The sequence below is a fragment of the Etheostoma spectabile genome, chromosome 11 (assembly GCF_008692095.1).
Source record: "Etheostoma spectabile isolate EspeVRDwgs_2016 chromosome 11, UIUC_Espe_1.0, whole genome shotgun sequence".
In the NCBI taxonomy this organism is placed as follows: Eukaryota; Metazoa; Chordata; class Actinopteri; order Perciformes; family Percidae; genus Etheostoma; species Etheostoma spectabile.
The window spans coordinates 3,607,344-3,628,661 of record NC_045743.1 but is presented as its reverse complement, the minus strand read 5'-3'; the positions used below and the strand labels follow the sequence as shown (position 1 = coordinate 3,628,661).

At 40.7% G+C, this 21,318-nt stretch overlaps 1 protein-coding gene across 7 annotated transcripts; it reads left to right on the top strand.

The window, feature by feature from the left end:
* Positions 1-595: 595 nt before the first annotated feature.
* LOC116698303 (TBC1 domain family, member 4) lies at positions 596-20,476 on the top strand. 7 transcript variants are annotated; one of them, XM_032530139.1, is made up of 21 exons: positions 596-777; positions 2,055-2,144; positions 2,581-2,685; positions 2,812-2,944; positions 3,127-3,218; positions 3,384-3,494; positions 4,334-4,456; positions 5,056-5,115; positions 7,230-7,447; positions 7,935-8,087; positions 9,637-9,794; positions 10,235-10,447; positions 11,838-11,840; positions 12,292-12,453; positions 12,559-12,717; positions 12,932-13,032; positions 13,149-13,292; positions 14,959-15,118; positions 15,243-15,412; positions 17,053-17,229; positions 17,932-20,476. In XM_032530139.1, exons 1-21 carry the CDS (start codon positions 766-768, stop codon positions 18,160-18,162), a joined length of 2,775 nt encoding a protein of 924 aa, XP_032386030.1. In that variant the 5' UTR covers positions 596-765; the 3' UTR covers positions 18,163-20,476. The 7 variants fall into 7 exon arrangements, with proteins under 7 accessions (XP_032386030.1, XP_032386033.1, XP_032386032.1 ...); XM_032530142.1 differs by lacking the exon at positions 7,935-8,087; XM_032530141.1 differs by lacking the exon at positions 11,838-11,840.
* Positions 20,477-21,318: the final 842 nt, after the last annotated feature.

The following is a 21,318-nucleotide window of genomic DNA, read 5'->3' as shown; positions in this document are numbered from 1 at the left end:
TTTTATGTGTTAAAAAGTTTTTAAAAGTTCACGGTTAACATGAAAATCCAATTAACAGAAGGGGGCTCCACTTTTTTTAAAAAGTGTTCAGATTTGACTAAATGTTTTTGTTCAAAGAATTTAAATGCACCGTACAGCGAAATGCTGATCTGAGCTACAGTGTTTTTAATGTCCAAAGGTGGCCCCGAAAATCCTCGCGCCAGCCCAAATAGCTCATTAAAAACCCGCCTGATTGGGTTGAGGCCCCTGTCTCCCACCATGGTATTTTAAACTTTCCCCTGTCATTTTCTGGGCAAAAAGTCAGCACCCCTCACCATTTGATCTTCATGAAAAGATGTTATTTGAAAAAGGTTTGCTCTTGTATTAAATAGGAGTATTTGTAGTTTTAATTGTCTTTTTTTTTCCCTTTTTTTTTCTGTAAAATTTGTATGTAAATTTAAAAAGGGAAAATAAATGAATTGGAAAAATTGTTTTTAATGTGGGGGCCTTTCCCGTAAAATATGTTAAAGTGTCGGTATTAAAATCTAAAAAAAAAGCTTGTGTTTTTGCGTTTATTTTTCGGAAGTTTCTACATCCCGTCGGGCACCCGGGAGCTTTCCCCCCAGGGCATCCTGGGGTTTGGGGGTTTGGGACCCCCAGGATTTCCCGTACGCGGCGCAGCCTGGCAGGGAGTCTGCAGAAGAAGGGGGGAAGGCGTCACGGGGCCCAAGCCGTAGACACTCAAGTGCACCCAACCATTTCCGCCCTCTTTCAGCAAAACGTACTATGCTCTTTCCGGTAAGGACATTTAAAAATGCTGTTTGGGGGTTAAAAGATGAAATTTTTTTTCAAATCTAAATCCGATTTAAAAAATGCAAATTGTAATCGAAAAAGGGCCCGGGGTTAATCAACATGAAGGTTTAGTTACGTGTTTGGCGTAACATTTGTTATTCCTCTTTTTATTATTATTTTTACGTAAGATAAAGGCTGGGATAATGTTACATATCTCAGATTGTTTACAGAAAGGTCCCATTTTCAGTGGATTTTAAATTTATTTTGTAATACTTCATTTAACATGGTTGTAGAAAGTGCAATATGTAGCTTAAAAAAAAAAGAATCATTCAGTCACAATTTGTTTTTTTCCCCAAATCGTTCTGCCCTAATGCTGAGCTGTACTTTTGCCAATGTCTCGGTCTTAGAATGAGTGTGTCAGAGGTTTCTTAACTCTGTGTCCAGCTGACTGTAGATGAGGAGCTTTATCATAACAGCGATGTTCTCATGTTCTTTCCAATAGTGTAGTGGATGTTAGGTTTATGTGCAGAACTACACACACACACACACACAACACACACACACACACCACACACACACACACACACACACACACACACACACACACACACACACACCACACACACACACACATCCCTTTTGTCAATAAGATGGATGGATGTGTTCTTCACTTGACTCCCATCTGTCACACCACAAAACCAAATGCTTGCTTAGGGCCATCTGTCAATGAAACCCTGTCTGCATATAGTTCTGAAGTTCTTGCTACTGCAAATCCTTTTATGTGCTCATGGCTGGCAGTTATGTACGGACTAGGTCGGCCCAGTGTTACCGCCTCAGTTAGAGGGCTGGAACTCCTTAGTAGAATTTGGGACTTCAGCGCTACTTCTGTGTAAATGTAAAACCACCACTTTGGGAAAGGCATGCAGGCTGCAGAGTGAGCCAGCTGCTATTCCTCACACATTATGTCCATTTCCTTTTATGAAGCTAATTTTAAAAACTAGAGCACAACGCTCAATATGATACACACATAGCAGTCAATTATGGGAAAAATCGTTGGTGCAGACTTGATGACCTTGATGTTGACAGTGCCCGAGTGTGTTTATGTACGTCACCGAGCGGGTTTCAGAATAGACATGAGATACATGACAATGAAATTGTCTTCAAATAAACTTATAGCCATGATCCACAAACAGCATTAAGATATTATTGTTTTATGCAAGTTCTTTTTTCCATGTGTTCATGCATGTATCGATTTGATCATAATATATTTTTGTGTTTCACAGGTTGGCCGTTTTGAAGTAAATCTCATAAGTCCAGACAGCAAAACAGTGGTGCTGGAGAAGATCTTCAAAGATATCTCATCCTGCTGTCAGGTTGGTTTATTTTTACTTGCTGTATTTAAACTAAAAAGCCTCTCTTTTCTGTCTCTGCTGCAGTCCTAACAATAAGGCTCATTTTATGCATTTCTTTACTAGACATCTAATGCATTACTGCCTGTATTTACTGCACAGCAAGCCTTTTATTTTCCAGCCTTAATTTGATGGCAAATCCCATCTTTTATAGTGATGTAGAAATATTTTCTTTTGTGTTACTGCCTGATGTAATCCCACTACTTTAAATAGACATTCGGCATGTAATGCACTGTTTAGTGTGAGCAAAGTGGTCATTTTACTAATTGAATGGAATTTGATAACCAAAAATGTCAAAAGCCATTACGGTGTCAGTGATGTGCTGTCTTCTCAGTTTTTTTAATGATTTGTACTGCTAGACTGATTACAAAGTTTCCTGTTTGTCTTGAATTTGACTCAGGGTGTTAAGCAGTCCGACCATTTTGGATTCATCTGTCGGGACCCATCAGAGTCTGGTCCCAGTCAGTATGTGTGCTACGTTTTCCAGTGTGCCAGTGAGTCCCTGGTGAGTCACACAAAACATGTGCATTAAAGTTGCTTTAGCTTTCTCCCTTAACCCGATACTTATATTTTAATCTGTTTTGTCTTTTTGTGTGTGTGTCTTGTCCCTACGTTTGCCTGCATGTGTCAGGTGGATGAAGTGATGCTGACGCTGAAGCAGGCCTTCACTACTGCAGCCGCCTTACAGAGCAACAAGACTGAGATCCAGCTGTGTGAAGCCTGCCCCATGCATGGCCTGCACAAGCTCTGCGAGCGGATTGAAGGTAAGCCAAGTAAAACTCTCTCTGGCTTGACTCATGAATATACTGATGCATAGACTTAGACTTAGACTTATCTTTTAATAATCCTTTTGGGATGACTCCCGCAAGAAATTTGAAAAACATTGACTGTTTCTCAGACTTACAGCAACATAAAAGAGCATTCCCATTTCCTCTTCTGTTTCCAGGTCTCTACCCACCCCGTGCAAAGCTAGCTATCCAAAAATATCTCTCCCAGCTGACTGACAATGAGCAGGCTGAGATTTTTGAGCGAGTTCAGGTAAGGTTTGGCTCTACATAGAGAAAGCACACTTTAGTATCTGGAAAAAGTGTGACATATTGACAGTTTTTTTGGTGATTCATTTCTCAAGACTGCTGCATCTGCTTTAAAGCAGTGTTTTTTCCCCATCTTGGCTTTTAAGTGTTTGTGTATCCATATCTGCAGAAATTGAAGCCCGGCTCAGACCAAGAGGAGAATGAGCTGGTGATTCTCCATCTGAGACAGCTCTGTGGAACCAAACAGAAGTCCCACCTCCACATCGGAGAGGCACCACAGGTAAATAACAATCAGTCACAGTAGATTTGATTCCTGAGATTTCATTTTAATTTTACCTAAGAACTGAGAGGGTATAGTGTCAATGCCTAAAAAGTTTAAAAAGGGCCTTTCAACATCCTTGAAATTTGACAAAAGTCAATTTAAACCTTAAAGGTTTCAGAAAAGATTTCTCTTTTTTGCAAAATAGCACAGACTTTAATGTGTCTAAGCCCTCTAGACCTCAGAGTTTCCTCTGGACTTTTGTGTTGGTATAGTAGCAACTTTAAATAGAAAAGGCAACAGAAAACATTGAGTAAAGAAAAAAATCAACATCCTTATTTACTCCAAAACAAGACAGGTTGAGTTCTTGAATCCCAACAAGCAAGTCAAACTGGGTTTTCTTTTGTTGATGCAACTTTTGTTGATTTGTGAGTGACTGCAGGGTAGCATAGAATTTTAGTATAGATTATAAGATTTTAGTTCCCTGTGATGGCTGCTATTGATGCTGCTATCTTAAATATAAAGTTCATCACTTCAGCATTTGGAAGTGTAATATTCCTGCATAGGACCTAAGCTGGATATCAATTGAATCAAGTTGCTGCGGAAATGCATGCCATTAAAGTATCAAAGGGTTGAAGATTATTACATTGGCATGATCTAGCCCTTAGGGATTGTCTTTAAATGATATCATTTTTAAATGGCAGAACAACAGATCCAGGATTATTTTTGACCGTGGGGTTTGCTACTGTCTGCTTACCGATTTTGTGTACCGAAAGCTCCCAGTGAAAGTTGCATTTTATTAATTATTTCTGTGATTTTTATATATATTTTTTTATTCTGCCAATTGTTTTCTCTGACAGAATGCAGCAAACAGCTTATCCGTGGGAGATATCACAGCCACCAGCAGTCGCTTTAAACTTGATATTTTTAAGAATAAAGCACGCTCCTCCCTTACCAGCTCCCTGGAGAACATCTTTTCAAGGGTGGGTCACAAGAGAGTTTTTTCTTTATTTAACATGTTCCCTTTTCTTTTCTTACCCCGTATCCATCTTAAGTTATTATCTTGCTTTTTTTTTATCTACCACTTTGGTCTCCTCTTTTCCAGTTTATTCCCTGTCTCTGACTCTAGTTTTTCTCCACCCCTGACAGAATATAGCCACTGTGCTGTGTACTTTTATGTCTCTCTCTGCTTTCACTTTGTATCAGTTGCGGTTTCTGTGTCATTGTCATGCAGGGGATTTGAAATGACCCATATCTGCCAGTGAGACAGCAGAATAATTCCTAAGTAGAGGGATCCAGGCAATCTGAGACCTCTGCTGCCATCTGTTATTGTCTCAGAGACTTAGCCAAACAACATTGTTCATTTTATCAAGTCAGAAAACATTAGCCTTTTTTTATTTCTTGCCATTTATGACTTTCTGATTCATTGCTAATCATTGTTTTACAACCTTCAACAATCCAAACAGCACTGTTTATCATGAACAATTGGTACACTTTTGAAAAGGGATTGTTATTATTTATGTATATTGTATATTTGTTTTTCGGAACTTGAGCAAAATTGTAAAATCATCTCGTTCACCAGGGTGCCAGCCGGATGCGGGGCCGCTTGGGAAGCATGGGAAGCATCAGCAGTTTTGAAAGAGTAAGTGTCCTTGAGGGGGAGCACGAGAATTCCCATAACTTTACACGAGGGACTCTGGAAATTCTCACTTTTTACCCAGTGGCTTTTAAAAGCATGTTATTCCATCTCTGTCCTCAAGAAAGGGCAAGTGTGATAGGCATGTGCTTTCACTTCATCAATGTCAGTAGCTGGAGGCTGCCAACATTTCTTTTCTCACATGGAGACGTGTCTGCACATTATTTCCACATTGATTCATGATACAGCTGCATTGGCCAAAAGACAGAACAGTACAGCAGGGGGTGCGTTTGCAGAGCTGTCAGAGAACCATTTGGGGTTGTTTGCTCCACTGTGTCACTGCTGTGCAGGATGTGAAGTGAGTGTGCAATGTAGTCCGTATGACTTCCCATCAGTCATGATGTAGTTGAGAGCACTCCACTGATGTATTTAAAATGTTCGCCTAGTGTTGCTTATAGTTGTTAATGGACAGAGATCTGAAATGGACAATGTAGGTGTAATAAGAGTTACTTATGCCTGTTGCAACAATCATTTCATGTCAGATTTACTAGAAATATGAAATGCCCCTCAAGTGGCAGCTTCAAGTGATGGGATTTTATTAAGTAAACCCTACACATGTGTACCAAGTATTTGTGTTTTCATAAGCATTATGTGTGTCATTAAGATGCCCTTCTGTTGTTGCAAAAGGATGTGGCATTATCTCATTACACTGTATGTGAGTATTCTGGATGTACAAGGAAATTCTGGTGTCTTTGCTTCCAATGCTCACCTGTGCTCCTCTTTGTTATATCATTGGCGGTCAGAAGAATGTTGTTGCCCCCGCGATAAAGCGAATAATTAGTCATCTGGGGATTGTGTCAGGATGCTGATGTCGAGCAGGAAATTCAAGGCAGGATGTCCAGTTGTGTGACTGCTGAGCCATGCCTGTCCCGGCTTCCTCTTCCTTAGCCCTGTCATGGGACATGGCACTATACAAGTGTCCCTCAGTCACTTTATCTTATCAGTGTTTTCCTAAAATCTACAAATCACAATTAAGCCATTCAGCTGACAGTGACATCTAGCATGAACACGTGCGCAGCAGACTAACAGACCTTTTGCAACCTGCAATGTCATTAACATTGGATTAGTAGTAGCTCTATTAGACCTTGCTGTTTTTTTGTTTTTTCTATGCTTATTGGAAAAAAAGCAGCACAACCATTGCTGAATTTCTCCTGTCATGTCAGATGTTAGGGAGGGAGGTCTGTAAAAGCATCAAGGGAGGAGATTGGAGGGTTCGACCAATAGTGTGTAATGCTGCGAGTCACAGGACATTGTCCATTAGAATACAATAGATGTGGGAGTTGTACCAGGCTTGAGGCAACACTGAGTCCGGGAGTGTTGAGTAGAAAGTTAAACCTGGAACGAGTCTTGATTTAGGGTTTCATTGGCTAGGTGAGTGCATACCTGTAGTTGAGATGTTTTTTTTTGTATTTGACTTTGGGCTTTGCTGTGTGTGGATCACTTCCAAAAACTTTTAGCTTGATTGGTACCATTTTAATTTTGCCTGATTTGTACCTAGGTTATGCAGAATATTTGGGTGGAATTTGTTATAATTTTTTATCATTACTTTGGCAAAAAAAACTTTAATTTTGCAGCACCTTCTGCATGGAATCACCTTCAGAATGAAGGAGTTGGTCTCACTTTATTCTTTTAAAGGCTTTTTAAAGGACCTTGCAGAAAGGCAGTCTGTATGTCACTGTTTTTAAATTGATTTAGGACCCAGGTTTTTATGGTGACATTGTTGTTTGAATATGATGAGTGAAAGTGTGTGTATGTATTTACCTGTAAGTGTCTCTGTGTCTATTTGAAACTGCGCTGCTGCCAATAGCCAGGACACTCTTGTAAAAGAGATTTTTAATCTCAATGAGGTTTCTTATCCTGGTTAAATAAAGGTTTGAATGAATGAATGAATGAATGAATGAATTTACCATTATCTCATCATTTCTCCCTGTCACTCAGTTAAACAGTCGGACACATCAGAAAATCCAATTATGCTTAAATATGGCGATATAAAATCTCTGTAAAAGGTTTCTTACTTATGCACTGACATCTTTTTCTCTTTTACATTCTGTCCTCCTCAGCAAGATGAGGAATCTCCCGGTCACTCCCCTCCAGGTTCCCCCCCTGCTATTCATGACGACGACCCGGAAAACGGCCTGCATTTCCGCCGGCGTGCCCACACTTTCAGCCATCCTCCTGTAAAGAAACGCATCTCCTTCGACGGCCAGCTGGCCAACCAGAGCAAACAGGCTCCACTGCGCAGACAACAGTCTGTTAACCCAGAACTGCTGCAGGGCAGGTAACTTACACCTCACTTACCAGTCACTGCCTGCCTAGTTTGAGCTGTGGTAAAAAGGAACGATCAATGCAGAATATGCGTCTGTTGGGTAATGTTGCAGAGTGGATGTGAACTGTACTAAAATGTTTCTATAGGAGCAAGTTTTCTGTTTGAAGATATGACGAATGCTAACTTTGCTTCAAAAATCAGCACCTGTAGCTTCTCTTTTAATCAGTCCAATCAGTTTAACACCAACCATATATTTAGTTAACCTTTGATGCACACAGACAATGCAATCTGTCGGCAGAACTTTGATCAGTCCAAAACCTCTCCACCTCCTGCACCACTATCCTTCAACAATAGCATCACAAGTTTCCTGTCACTGTTTGATCCCCTCATGTGTTCCTCAGTGTTTTTTTCTGTGCTCTGACCACAAGCTCCTTTCTTTTGTGTAATGTGTTTGTTTGTTTTTTTTTACTTGTGGGCAAATCATGTTTGCCTTGCCCAGTCCCATAGCTGTCTCGAGAAAACGCAGCGTTTCGGAGAGCGAATCCACCTACAGCCTCCCTTCCTCCTTCTCTGCCCCCACTTTCCTGAAAAGCTTTTACCAGGGCTCACTGGGCTCCCTGAGCTCCCTGGCAGACAGTGGGAGCCTCAAGAGGTGAGAGGGGGTGCTAAGACAAACCCTCCCTACTTAGATCCAAGCACATCGGCCAGGGACAGAGGGACAGATGAGATGGGTGGGAAGGACATACTGATCTTTGCTGGGATGGCAGACGCCGCATACTTGTTGGCTGTCCAAACCTTTTAACCCCCAGCTTCATTTGTCCCTGTATATTCACACCTTTTTCCTGTTTAGCCACAGCAACCTTTTTATTGGTAAAAGTACTTTGCAGCTGTTTCTTTTTTCCCCCCATCGTCTCTGCAGCTGGACCCGCCCTTTTCCTGTTTCTCTCAGAAGTAGAAGGGGATGCTGATCCGCCCCTTTCTTGTTGTATTTGCATGTGAAGTTTAAGCTTTTTTGCATGGCAGAACTGTATTTAACCTGGATGTATAGCCTTTATTAACTGCACTTTACACTCGTGCCATTAGCTTTCATGAGCAGTGCTATCCGTGATGCATCATGCTGACTCAGTTCAGGGATCTATTTATTTTTGAAAGGTTGCTGTTGATGATCAGCTGCTCTAATCAATCAGCTGATATAGTATGTTCAGGAAAAGAAGACTTACCGCTGTGTACCCCCAGAGTCTCCTCTCTCTCAGCGCTACATTGACAGGCTCTACTAGGTGTCTGGATGGCAGAAAGTAAAGGTTAACATTTCCATTATAAATGAGACTCACTAAGGCGGACCATTGTAAAATGGCATTTCCACAGGATGTTTTTCTCCTCTGATAGCAGTCCAATCCTCTGAGCACATTTGTTGATAATGCGGAAAAAGGAGCACATTGCCTCTGATGATGAATAGGAGAAGGTTTAAAGACAACCTGTTGAAAAGCCTTGACCTGCTGGGTATTTGAATCTGAACATATTTTTGTTTTGTCTGTTGACCTGTAAAATAACAGGGATGTCTTTTATCTGACTTTCTTTGTGACTTTTGCTGGCAGATGTTAAAAGGTTATACTATCAAGTGAGGATTTTTAATCTGTTTAAACATGGAACCTTTTTAGGATTTAGTACAGCACCTACCTTGTTCGCTACATTGTCTGCATTGTTGCGCTGGAAGGTGGAATTTCAAGGCCTGGTTATTATGACTCTGATAAATGTGAAACATAAGTAACATGAAGCAGTGAACATGATGTTTTTCAGTACCTCCAGCAGCTCAGCAACCAAGTTTTCTTCTCCACTAACAAAAGCATATTTTTTCCAGAAAACATGCATGTGCCTCAGCTGTGGCTGTTTGAGTGGCTGATGTCTGTTGTCATTTTACATTAACTACATTAACACTAACATTTTTGCCCTAATAACATGGACATTGGGAATCAGTCAATGCCTGGTACATGTTTTTTTTAAATCGTGTTTAAAGGTTCAGCTCGACCATTTCTCATCAGAGAGTTTGTTGATCAGAAGCTTGTATAATGTTTCCTGAGTGGAGAGGTTAGGTGTATGTGCATTTGTAAACTGAACAATGTGTGTTTGTTAAAAGGGTTTTGGTGTTAGATGATACCTGAGTCATTTATTGTGTGTCTGTGGTGCTGCATCTTCTCTTGTAGCAATGGAGAACACAGGAAGAGGACCCTGTCTGGCTGCAGCAGTGACTCAGTGAGTGGGGGCCTCCCTCCGATCCCACGCAGGGTCTCCTGGAGACAGAAGATCTTCCTGAGGGTCGCTTCACCTATGAACAAGCCGTCTGCATCGATGCAGCACCCAGGTCTGGTAACACAATCCCATGCACAGTTCAGGCAAGGCGCAACATGATGCACAATTAATATGCTCTGAATAAGCTACAAGTGCATTCAAAATGAGTACAAGGCATTTGATTCCTGTCTTTATAAATGGAAAAAGCAGTAAGGGTTGAAAGGAAAGAGAGGAATTTTCCAACTTCATCCTTGTCAGGTAAACACTGATAACAAAGCTTGTGAAAGTGATCCTCCTACCTGTTCTCATGGCCAGTTTTCCTGCCTTTAGCATAGTCTCTCTTAGCTTACTCAAGAGAGCTTAAAAAATGTAGCTGGCAGATTATTTCCAGATCCAGGAAATTAATAACATTGACCAACAAGCATTACCAACTAGCACACACAGTCATTAGATACCTTTTTTCATATGAAATATTGTGTCTTACTTATGATGTTTTTGGATGTTGTGTTTCAGACCACTCTGATGGCAGGGAGCTGTTGCCTCTCTCTCCTCGTGGCTTGGATTTGAGTCTGGATCCTTCTGGGCGTCTGCTGCCACAGGCAGGTGACCCCCTGTCTGGGGAGAGGCCTAAGAGGACAGGGGCTGACTACCGGGCCCTCTGGAAGACTGCCATTCACCAGCAGATCCTTCTTCTGCGCATGGAAAAGGAGAACCAGAGACTGGAGGGTGAGTTGCAGTTACTACTGTACACAAAATATTATAGTCGCCCTAAAACAAATCCTTCCTTTGGTCACATGGAAGATAAATATGAAAAACATGATTAAGTGACGTGGTCTTGTTGCTGCTAGATCATTCAGTATTCGTTGATGTCTAGTAATAGCTGGAATATTTAAGCATGCAGGTTTTCAAATGTATTTCATCTATTTTAAGGATCTTCCACACAAGGGTTAGTTTTGAGGTAACCCTGTCCCACAGACATAGATGGACTGGAATGTGGGAGGACAAGAAGAATATAAATAAGATATTCTGATGTTCAGGAGTCACTCTTGTGCAGATGCTTGCGTGTGCGTACAACAGCGGCTCCCTTGTACTGCGAGTTTGTTCACCGTTTGAATAAATGCTGCAGTTAACCTGAAACCATCAAACTCATCATCTGTTGAAGTCTTCACCGTCGTTTCCCAGTATCATTCCCAGATATCATCTAGTGTATTTGTTTCTCTGCAGACAATGGTAGTATTTATAATCTGTCATGGGACTGTTACTCTTGAAATTGGCTCACACTGGGTCTTATTGTTAAGGTCGTAAAGATATTTATTACTTGTAACTTTCACTCCTGTCCCTTTTCTTCCCCTCCCCATGAATGTTTTTACATTCAGCCTTAATCACACACTCTTAACAGTTACAGTCTTGTTGTTACTAACTAAAGCTTTATAAGCATGGCCAGGGATGCTCCTTACGCTGTCATTTCTGTTTATTTTGAGAAGTCCAATGCTGAAATGTATTTAAAGCAACATGTTTTGGTGGTACAGTACACACACGTTATGAGCCCATGCAGATATGCAAGCATACAAACGAGCAGTAGATTAAAGTGTATGTATGAGAAATAGAGAACAGTAAATGTTAAACAAACAGGATATAGTATTTGGAATATCGGCATCTATTGGCCCAGCTTATTTAGGGTGTATTCCAATTTTTTCTTTTTTTGGATTTCTTTTTTTTTTTTTTGTCCTCCCCTAAATAACACTTGTGTCTAAACAGGAAGTGAACTAACAAAGGAAGCATGGAGTAGATAAGGAGAAATAGAGGCCATTTGAGACACTAAATTAGCTACTTCATAATCAAAAATGCATATTTTCAGTGAAGTGAAGTAAACCCCATCTTGTAAATGACCAGACCATAATGTCTGGTCATAATGTCAGTTGTATGCATCCCTAGCTTAAACAAATGGACAAATGAACAGCTTGCTTTCAGAGAAAGGGAGGAAATGGAATAAAAGCTGTAGCTATTTGTAGCCGTTACATTACATTATATTATACCAACACATCTCTTTCCCTTTGTTTGTTACTATGACACCAATGCTGGTCTGAGGACCTAACTGAATAACCGTTTTCAATAGAAGGTAAGAAATATAAAAGCAGTCCTGGGGATCAAACCAGATGGATGTTTTGCATGATTTCGGGTGTTGCATGTTTAGGGACGATCGTACCTTTATGGTGATGTTTTTGTTTCTTTTGTCTGCTGTGCCTCTCCCCACTCCATCTTGATGGAGCTTCTCCATGCCTCCAACATAATAAGGATGGATCGTTGATGTTAATGTGGGTATTATGGCTTGTGTTTACGTGGTAGGCTTTCCATGGTAACTGGTGACAAAATGCCTTAGTATATTATATCCACGCTTGCTCTCACATCGGGTGTCTTTTCCTCAGCTAAAAGTTTTTAATCTTTTATGAAGTACAGGCCTCCTTTTGTTGGTTGTATTGATTTTCTGGTGCGACAAGAGAATCTTAACTGATAAAATGTACGTTAAATATGTTCTTTTATCTCTTTTTGTTTTGGTGATTGTGTTGTAGCGAGCAGGGATGAGCTGCACATCCGCAAGATAAAGCTGAACTACCAGGAAGTTGGCCCATGCTCCAAAGAGGCACAGGCATTGTGGGAGAGAAAACTGACTGCCCCGGGCAGGACAACAGTTCCACAGGACGAGGAGGAGATGTATCGTGCACTCTGCCAAGGTGCGTGTGCGTGTGTGTGTGAGAAAATCAGTTGTGAAGACGTCCTCATGTACGAGCTGTACGTGTGTGAATTTTTGAATGAGCTCACTTTATTTTTGTGTGCAGGTGTTCCCAAGAGCAGGCGTGGGGAGGTCTGGTTGCTCCTTTCCCATCAGCACCGGCTGCGTCACAAGCTGCCCCAGCGTCAGCAAGCCCCAGACACCCCCTACCATGACCTGCTCAAGCAGCTCACCGCACAGCAGCATTCTATTTTGGTGGATCTAGGTGTGCATATAATTGTGAAAAAAAGGGGGTCCTCACAGTTGCAGAAAACAAAGAAAAGTCATGGAATTTGTTAAATATTTCAGGGGAAGTAGTTGACTTAGGAGTTTGGTTGTTATTCTTCTTATTTTTGTTTAGAAAGATTATCTCTAATGCCTTATCACATTAAAATCTCACAGAAAGTGAATAATTATATCTTTTCTGCATACATGCTCAGGCCGGACCTTTCCTACCCATCAGTACTTCTCAGCCCAGCTGGGTGCAGGGCAACTTTCCCTCTACAACCTCCTGAAAGCATATTCTCTGCTGGATACAGAGGTACATACTATAATCCTGTTTCTTCTCCCCACAGTGCATCACTGTAATGCCACATTGTGGTGAATGTCATGACATTTGGTTGTACATATTTTGTGCTCTTTTTTTGTGCCACACAGGTTGGCTACTGCCAGGGTATCAGCTTTGTGGCTGGAGTGCTGCTGCTGCACATGAGCGAAGAACAGGCCTTTGACATGTTGAAGTTCCTCATGTATGACCTTGGCATCAGGCAGCAGTTCAGACCTGATATGGTCTCTCTGCAGGTCAGTATATGAATGGGTGGGAGGACCACATATTAGAACATGTTGAAGGATCTTGTTACTATGTGGTAACATTTGTGTACAATATCCTGCAAGATAATTTAGGGATCAGAATAAGGCATATTTACATGTTGCAACAAAAATCAATTTCAAAAAGGTCAAATTAGAGCCAAACTAGTAACCTGAAGCACCAGATGGCTTGTTGTCTGATAAGCCACCATTTGAAAAGGGCATGCACTTTACAAAAATACCTGGCAGGTGATTTGATGAACCATCTGTCTATCACGTTCAGCATTGTCATTTTGTTGCAGTCGCTAAACACACCTAAACCACTCCCATAGCTGCCAGTAGCTCCTCACAGGACGCCGATTGGTTCAGTCCGCTGCAGCTCTCTACACTCGTCTCCAGTGTCTGAATCTTCTGCCGTGCAGCCTGGAGGACACAGACATTGTGCCCCAGTAAATACAGGGTGCACCACAAAGACAGACATTTGGATGAGGGTTAACATAAAGCACAGAGTCTGCACTTGGATGACTTTGTACCAGAACCATGGCTCTAAATCTCAATAGTAGCAAAATTACAGCGATTACCATACTGTAAATAAAGTGGTAATCACGTGAACATTGGCAACTGCAGGAAGTTAAATCCTCTAAACATTAAAGCCACTATGAATACCAACAAAAAACAACAACAGCAATACATAGATAGCTTCAGTTTTCACTAGGATTGGCTAATTTTATCATCTAATAATAACTTGGGCTCCTAATAATTGGAGCATTTTGGTTTGGAATAATGAAACAGCTTTAATCACATAAGAACTCTACACACAGTGGCTTCACACGTAAGTGTTATAAAAATGTGTACAGTACATTTTCAACTCGTTAAAACAGTATGTGAGTAACAAGCACATTTGGACTTTAACATTCACATTTTAGCTGTCATCTGCCTGCTGTAAAAGGCCTTGTGGGAGTAGTTAGTTTAGTAACATCAAACAGTAGTCAAGTGTCTCCACCTCTTATTTAAACCACACCTGCATGTCTGCTCTGTTAGTTTCTGTTAAACATCAGCTGACCTGTGAAAACATCAGCAGGCGTGGTAATGTTTAATCTATAACATGTAACCATTTAGCCAAGCAGAGCTCTCTTGGCTCTTTCTACTCTGCAGTTCTGTTCTTTTAAGACCTATCCCAAGGTTGCAAAACAAAAAAAGGGAATTGTGCCATTTTCTCTGTGCAGTGGTTCAGTACGAGGAGGTTAAGGTATTATTTGTCTTCTTTGTAACGGTCAGGAAATTGTGAGACTGATAACATTCTAATTTTAGCTTGAGCTAACTTCTGCTTCTCATTTCAGTCTGCTGTGCATTTCACGGTCGCACTTGTCAGGATTACTGTAATACATTGTTAGAGAGTTAGGACAGCTCATCAAATGCTGGCTCTCGATGCGTGTCTGAGCAAGTCTCTAAAACAACACTGGTGATACTTTAAGGAGCTCCCAGCTTGGGTAAATGTTCATCCGCCAGCTAATAATTCTCAGATTGGTCAGTGGTACTCTGTCCCCTGCAGATCCAGATATACCAGTTTGTTCTCGCACAACATGTTTTGTCCTGTGTGTTTCATCATCTGTTTAAATGTGTCTGTTTATGCCCATGCACACTGTCTTTTTTTTCCCAGGTTCAGATGTACCAGCTCTCCAGATTGTTACACGACTACCATCGCGAATTGTACAATCACTTCGAGGAGCACGAGATCTGCCCGAGCCTCTACGCAGCGCCGTGGTTCCTCACTCTCTTCGCCTCACAGTTCCCCCTCAACTTTGTGTCCCGCGTCTTTGGTATATATGTATATATATCTATAGGAGGTTGACATTTAAATTGCTCTGTAATAGTTACAACTTAAAGAAAAAAGGTTGTTAAACATTGGTGTTTTATTGTTGTGCTGTGTTTGATTTTTTTCAGATTTTGTATTTGTGCAAGGGACCGGGGCCATCTTTAAAGTGGCCCTCTGTCTGCTGAGCAGCCATGAGGGGGAGATAGTGGAGTGTGACACGTTTGAGAGCATTGTAGACTTCCTGAAGACTACACTTCCCGCCCTCACTCAGACTCAGATGGAGCAGACCATTGCAAAGGTACAGAGTGGGAAGTTAGTGGCCGGGTTAGGTCAATTGGTAAAGCAGGCGCACATATATAAAGGTTTACTCCTCGATGCGGTGGCTGCTGGTTGGTGGCTGCGGGTTGGTCTCTGACCTGCGACCCTTTACTGCATGTCATTCCCCCTATCTCTCCCCTTTCATGTCTTAATCTGTTTTGTGGAAATAAAGGCCTAAAACTGCCCAAAAAATTATCTACGAAAACAAAAAGAGTGGGAAGTTTAAAAAAAAGGGTGACATACAGTCCCAGGTTTCCAGATCATTGGACACAATGATGAATGTCCACTTAATCTTTGTTCATGAGTGGTCTTTTAACCACAGCTTTATTGTAGTGGTAAGCTGATAGGTTCTTGATTCTTGTGATAGTGGAAAATGTGTTAAGAGGTGTCACATTATTAAAAATCCAGTATTCCTACTTACAGTAATGCAAGACACAATCTTAATGAAACATGTTTAAATAAAGGATTAGATCAATCTGGAGAGGAGAACAAATAAAAAATACAAATAAAATGTAAATTTCCCGACTTTACTGCAAAGAAAACTATAACCATAACATTTTGATTGTATGTGTATTTGCCGTATATAGAAGAATTGCTTTGGTGATGTTCAGTTATTAAGATAATTTATACTGTTGCACTACTCTATTACAGTACCTCCTGGCAAAAGTACTATTACTGAATGGATTTAGTCATAAATAAAACCGATTTTTCAAACCCTTTAACTTGTAACACAATAGTTTTCTTTTTTCAAAAAGTAGAGATTTGATTGTCACTTTTTCAAGATTTGACTGTGGGCAAATAGTATCCTGCAATTAAAGAAAAGTGGATAAGGTTGGCACTATTGTAATTTTTGTTGTTGTTGTCATCAAATGAGTAATAATATTTTCATAATGCGTATTCAAACCATATTTTTCTTTCTTACTTTTTTTTATACATGTATATAGCCTCCCCCCCCTTTCTTTTGCACTACTTATATTTTATTCTATGTTATATTCAATCTCGTTGCATAGGTATTGCACATGTGTATAATGACAATAAAGACATTCTATTCTATTTTCTATTCAAATCCCATGCATATACCAAAATCCACAATGTGCTGCTCCGTCTCTCAATACTTTCCAGCTTCCCCAGCAGGTGTGTGGCATTTAACTCAAAGCCCATTTATTCCTCCTAAAGATGTCACTCTTTCAAATCACTGACTTTAAACTCTTTATACAGACTTATTTTGCTGGACCTTGCCATTAGTTTTTGTAACCATATCATTATACTATAATAGGCGGTTGCCTGCCAATCGGAAGGTTGGTGGTTCGATCCCCGCCCCTGCAGTCATTGCCGAAGTGTCCTTGGGCAAGATACTGAACCCCGAGTTGCCCCCGGTGCTGCGCATCAGAGTGTGAATGTGTGTGAAAATTTATCTGATGAGCAGGTGGCACCTTGTACGGCAGCCCCGGCCACAGTGTATGAATGTGTGTGAATGGTGAATGTTCCCTGTAGATGTAAAAGCGCTTTGAGCAGTTGTTAAGACTGGAAAAGCGCTTTATAAATACAGCATTTACATTTACTATAATGACTTGTCAGTTTTTTGCCATCTGTCTTACTGTATAACCTGTTGTTTGCCAGGTAATGGAGATGGACATCTCCAAGCAGCTGCATGCGTACGAGGTGGAGTACCATGTCCTGCAGGATGAGATGTTGGATTCCGGGCCGCTGCCTGACGACTCCGACCGGCTCGACAAACTTGAAAAGACCAATGTGCAGTTAAAGAAACAGAACATGGACCTGCTGGAAAAACTTCAGGTAAGGAAGAGAGACATTGCTCTCCTCAATTGTTACCTTTCATTATCAATAGTTTTGGGAAACAACTACAAATGCTGGGACTATAATTTATAATGATATTCATTATTTTAATGTTTGATTATTAAGGGACTTAATGTGTAATTGCGGGAGGTATTTAGTTTACTGGTCAGTTTCTAATTCCTTCTTTTGATGGGCTGGTGAACAGTTCTGTCAAAATGTTTTTTAGAGATCCACAAAGACTACCCATAGATGGCACTATAACACAAGAAAAAAAATCAATGCAAAATGATAGCAAGACAAAGGGATTGTACACTATATTCTCTTTAAATGCTCTTAACATTTTGATTAGTAGTTTGGGAATCTGTGTAGTGGGATGTGTTGTACTAAGTCATACCTGACGGCCCTCGTATTAATTAGGTTCAAAGAGTTGAGCTGCTCTCATATCTGATGTGACAAAGAAAAATCAGTGACTCTTAGACTTGTGTTGGATAACTGTTACTACAGCATTTAACAAGGGAATTACACAAAGTCTGGATTCTGTATGAACTGCAATCTTATTTGAAGGCACTTTGGTTGAGATTTTGTGCTATGGTTCTGGTACAACGTCATGTGCCGACTCTGCTTTGTGTTTACCCTCTGTCCAAATGTCTGTCTTTGTGGTGCGCCCTGTATTCACTGAGGTACAATGTTTGTGTCCTCAAGGCTGCACGGCAGAAGATTCAGACACTGGAGACGAATGTAGAGAACTTCCTTTCTCGGGAGAGCAAAATGAAGCACATGATTCGCTCTCTGGAGCAGGAGAGGGCAGCTCACCAGAAGACCATTGAACGCATGCGCTCATGCCTTCCCCCTGACGCCCTGACAGATGTGGAGATGACCCAGATCAAAACAGGACCCAATGGGAAAGCCAAAACTGTAGCCAAGAAGCCCTGATGGCAACCAGGGGGCTGTCTGCTCTGGACAGATGCACAGGCAGAGACTGAAGTGAACAAATGGAGCCTGCTTTATTGGATGGCTGCTGAGCTCCACCGCTATTGTTGTACTGCTGCACAAGAGTAGCAGGCTTTTATAAATGTGTGATGTCTGGACTTAAGATGTGCAGTCTGTATGGGAAATCTACATGGTATTCGTCAGCTTACATCCGAGCAGTGGGAGGATGGTTTCAGTTATATTAGCAAACAGACTGTTCTATCAGTGCATCAAAGCTGCTGTTCTTTCTGATCTGTTTCACTGCCAGTTTGTAGGTGAAATTGAGATGCACTTTCTTATTCAGATCTTTTTTGTAACCACGGGGAGATTTTCAAGATTGATACAAGAGAAATATGTCTGCCTCTGCTAATCTCTTTTGAGCACTGCCTTGATGTAGTTACTGAGTCTTAGTAGCACCACAAAAGCATTGAACAGAAGTTGTTTGTGTTAGCAAACAATCTTTTGGACTTCAGGTTCAACTTCTAGCCGTTACCGATGTGCATAATCCTTGAGTTGATGCCCCATTGTTATTGTTGTTTTTGAACTTGTGTCTGTGATGGAAACTCTGCCCCAGAGTAATCACATTGCTTTGTCATTTCCTTGTATTCACTTGAAATGTGTGAATGCAATTTCTCTCCAAAGATCATTGAGATAACATTCTTTTCACAACAGAGACATCTGACTGCCTGTCTGCCATATTAGGCTTTAAATTTCATCTGACATATATGGTATCTTGTTGCTCATCCCCCTGCACCGCACCACTGCCTTCAAGTGAGAGATCTCTAAAACGTGCACTTACTGCTTTTTAAAGAGGAAGTGTTTCTTCCAAATCTCAGGCAGGACGTGAGGTCGTCTGCCTTCTCAGTTTCCTGTGTGACTGACCGCGGTGTTGCCTTGTTTGAGCAACACATTCAGACACCGAGGCAGAATTTAAGAACCCCAGGAGGCACCAAAAAGAGGAGCGATGTGAATGTACACCACATGCTTCTGTACTAAAAGTTTTGTATGACATTTTTGTTTTTGTCAGCCAGAGGTGTGACAAAAGTAGCAACACCCTCTCTTCCTGTATTTCTGGAAGGCGTGTCTACAAACAGCTAGTGTGGTTTGGCTAAAGAATTCAAGACAACACGTAAATCAGAAAAGAAGAAGACGCTAATCAGTTTCCTTTTTGAATGGGGTAGTCTCCCCTGATGCTTGGTAATATATACAGTATATGTACACACACACACACTTGCATACAAACAAGCTGTGCAGTGAACTGTCTGACTGTATTGGCAGACAGTTTAAATGAGTTCAGCAAGGCTTCCCTGGCTCTCATTAGTTTTGTTTTATCCCACCTCCCTGTCTGACTCACCATCGGCAGTTCTTATTGAAAGCAAAACGGTCCTGGGCTTGACTCCGCTTTCATAAAGCAGCCTTACATTGAAACCAAGGTCATGAAAAGTACTTACTAACGTCTTTCTGTCCTTGGTGACACATTTGTGTCCGTTTCAGTGTAAAGTTTTTATTCTCAAAATGTAGTCCAAGCAGACATATCCTTTGGCATACAATGCAATATGTTCAGCAATCCTGGGTCTTTGCATATACCCAGAGACTTGCTTACTTTTGCTAAGTCACAGGAGCTGCAGTAATTCTGTTTTTGGAAATTCTGTTTTTGAAAGGTTTGCACCAAACCTTTCATAAATAGTGGAGAAATGTTCACCTCTGAACAGCAGGAGCTCTCTCAACAGTTCAGAAAGTGAAATATATCAAACAATGTATTCCGAAATCTGTTAAAGGATACGTAGGATTCTGTCCTACACACCTTTCCTGCCTCTTTTGCTTATCTGCAGTATTTGTGCATAATTGAATTGACAATTAAACTAAATATGTGGTTGCTTTTCAAAAATGAATGAATCCAAAATGCTGTGATGTGAAATGTGATTACTTTTTTGTCACTACACCTTTTCAGCTTTCTTTAGGTGTGTACTAGGACAAAAGCTTAAAAAGACACCAAATATTGGCAGTAAAAACTCATCGTATTCCTTTGTGCCAAAAATAAATAATATCTCCGATGAATAATAATTCATCGGAGATATGAGACCATTTTGTCGATATCTGTTAAGCGCATCCTTGTGGTTAGCAAAGGTTCTTTATTTTAACAGTGATCCTGACTACTAAATAGTGCTTGTATCACTGTGTTGTAAGGAAAGACACTTAATAATAGATGGATTGTTTTCTGTCAACATGAGGGCTACACAAAAACAGAATTCTTCAATAAACTTCACCTTGCCTTGTTTTCTGTCTACTCATGTCTTTACTAGTCAGTTAAACTCTCATAAAGAACTCATGTTCCTTTCCTGCTCTGCAAGGTAGCATTCAAGTGTAGGATGCTGCCTGAAGCTGAAATGGTCTCTGTGTGTAGACGTATTATTGCGTAAAAGGCCAAGGTAGGCTTCGGCAGTTTTAGAGAGTCTATTTAAAGTTCTTTGTTAATGCCTTGAGCATAGAGAACTACAGGTCTCCAGTGGGAAACAAAAATCCTCTGTAAAATGTTCCCCTTTACAAAGTATCCCAAACGTTCAACCATGTCTACATTTCTGAATAGGCCATATTGTTGTGAATTAAATCAATATTCCTCACATGCTTGATTTCTGACAAATTAAATACAGAAAAAACGTGAGTTTGATAAAACCTCTTTGATGTGGATCAGGGACTCCCAGCCAGACTACTATGTATTGCATTGCGTTTGAGAGTGCATGAAAATTAGTAAACAATTTAGCAAGTCTTAACATTTATCTAAAACAAATGGATAAATGGTTGAAATAGATATGGAAAGTGTACTGATAGTGAACATGTTTGATAAACTGAAATACTTGAAATAGTTAGCTAACATTAAAAGTATTATATTGGATAAATGGTGAAAACAACGGATGAATGGTGACATGGCAAGGGGTACCTCAGACAAAAAATAATGGGAGCGACTGGTGCTTCCTTAGCCCTTTGTTTAATGTAGTCTATCATTATGAACCACAGTGAGAGCCCAGCAGGAGCTCCATCAGCCAAGGAGAGGCTTTGAAAGCTAGCAGCCATAAGACCAGTCATTGTTTTCCTAGGAGGGTCTTACCCAGAAAGGTCTGA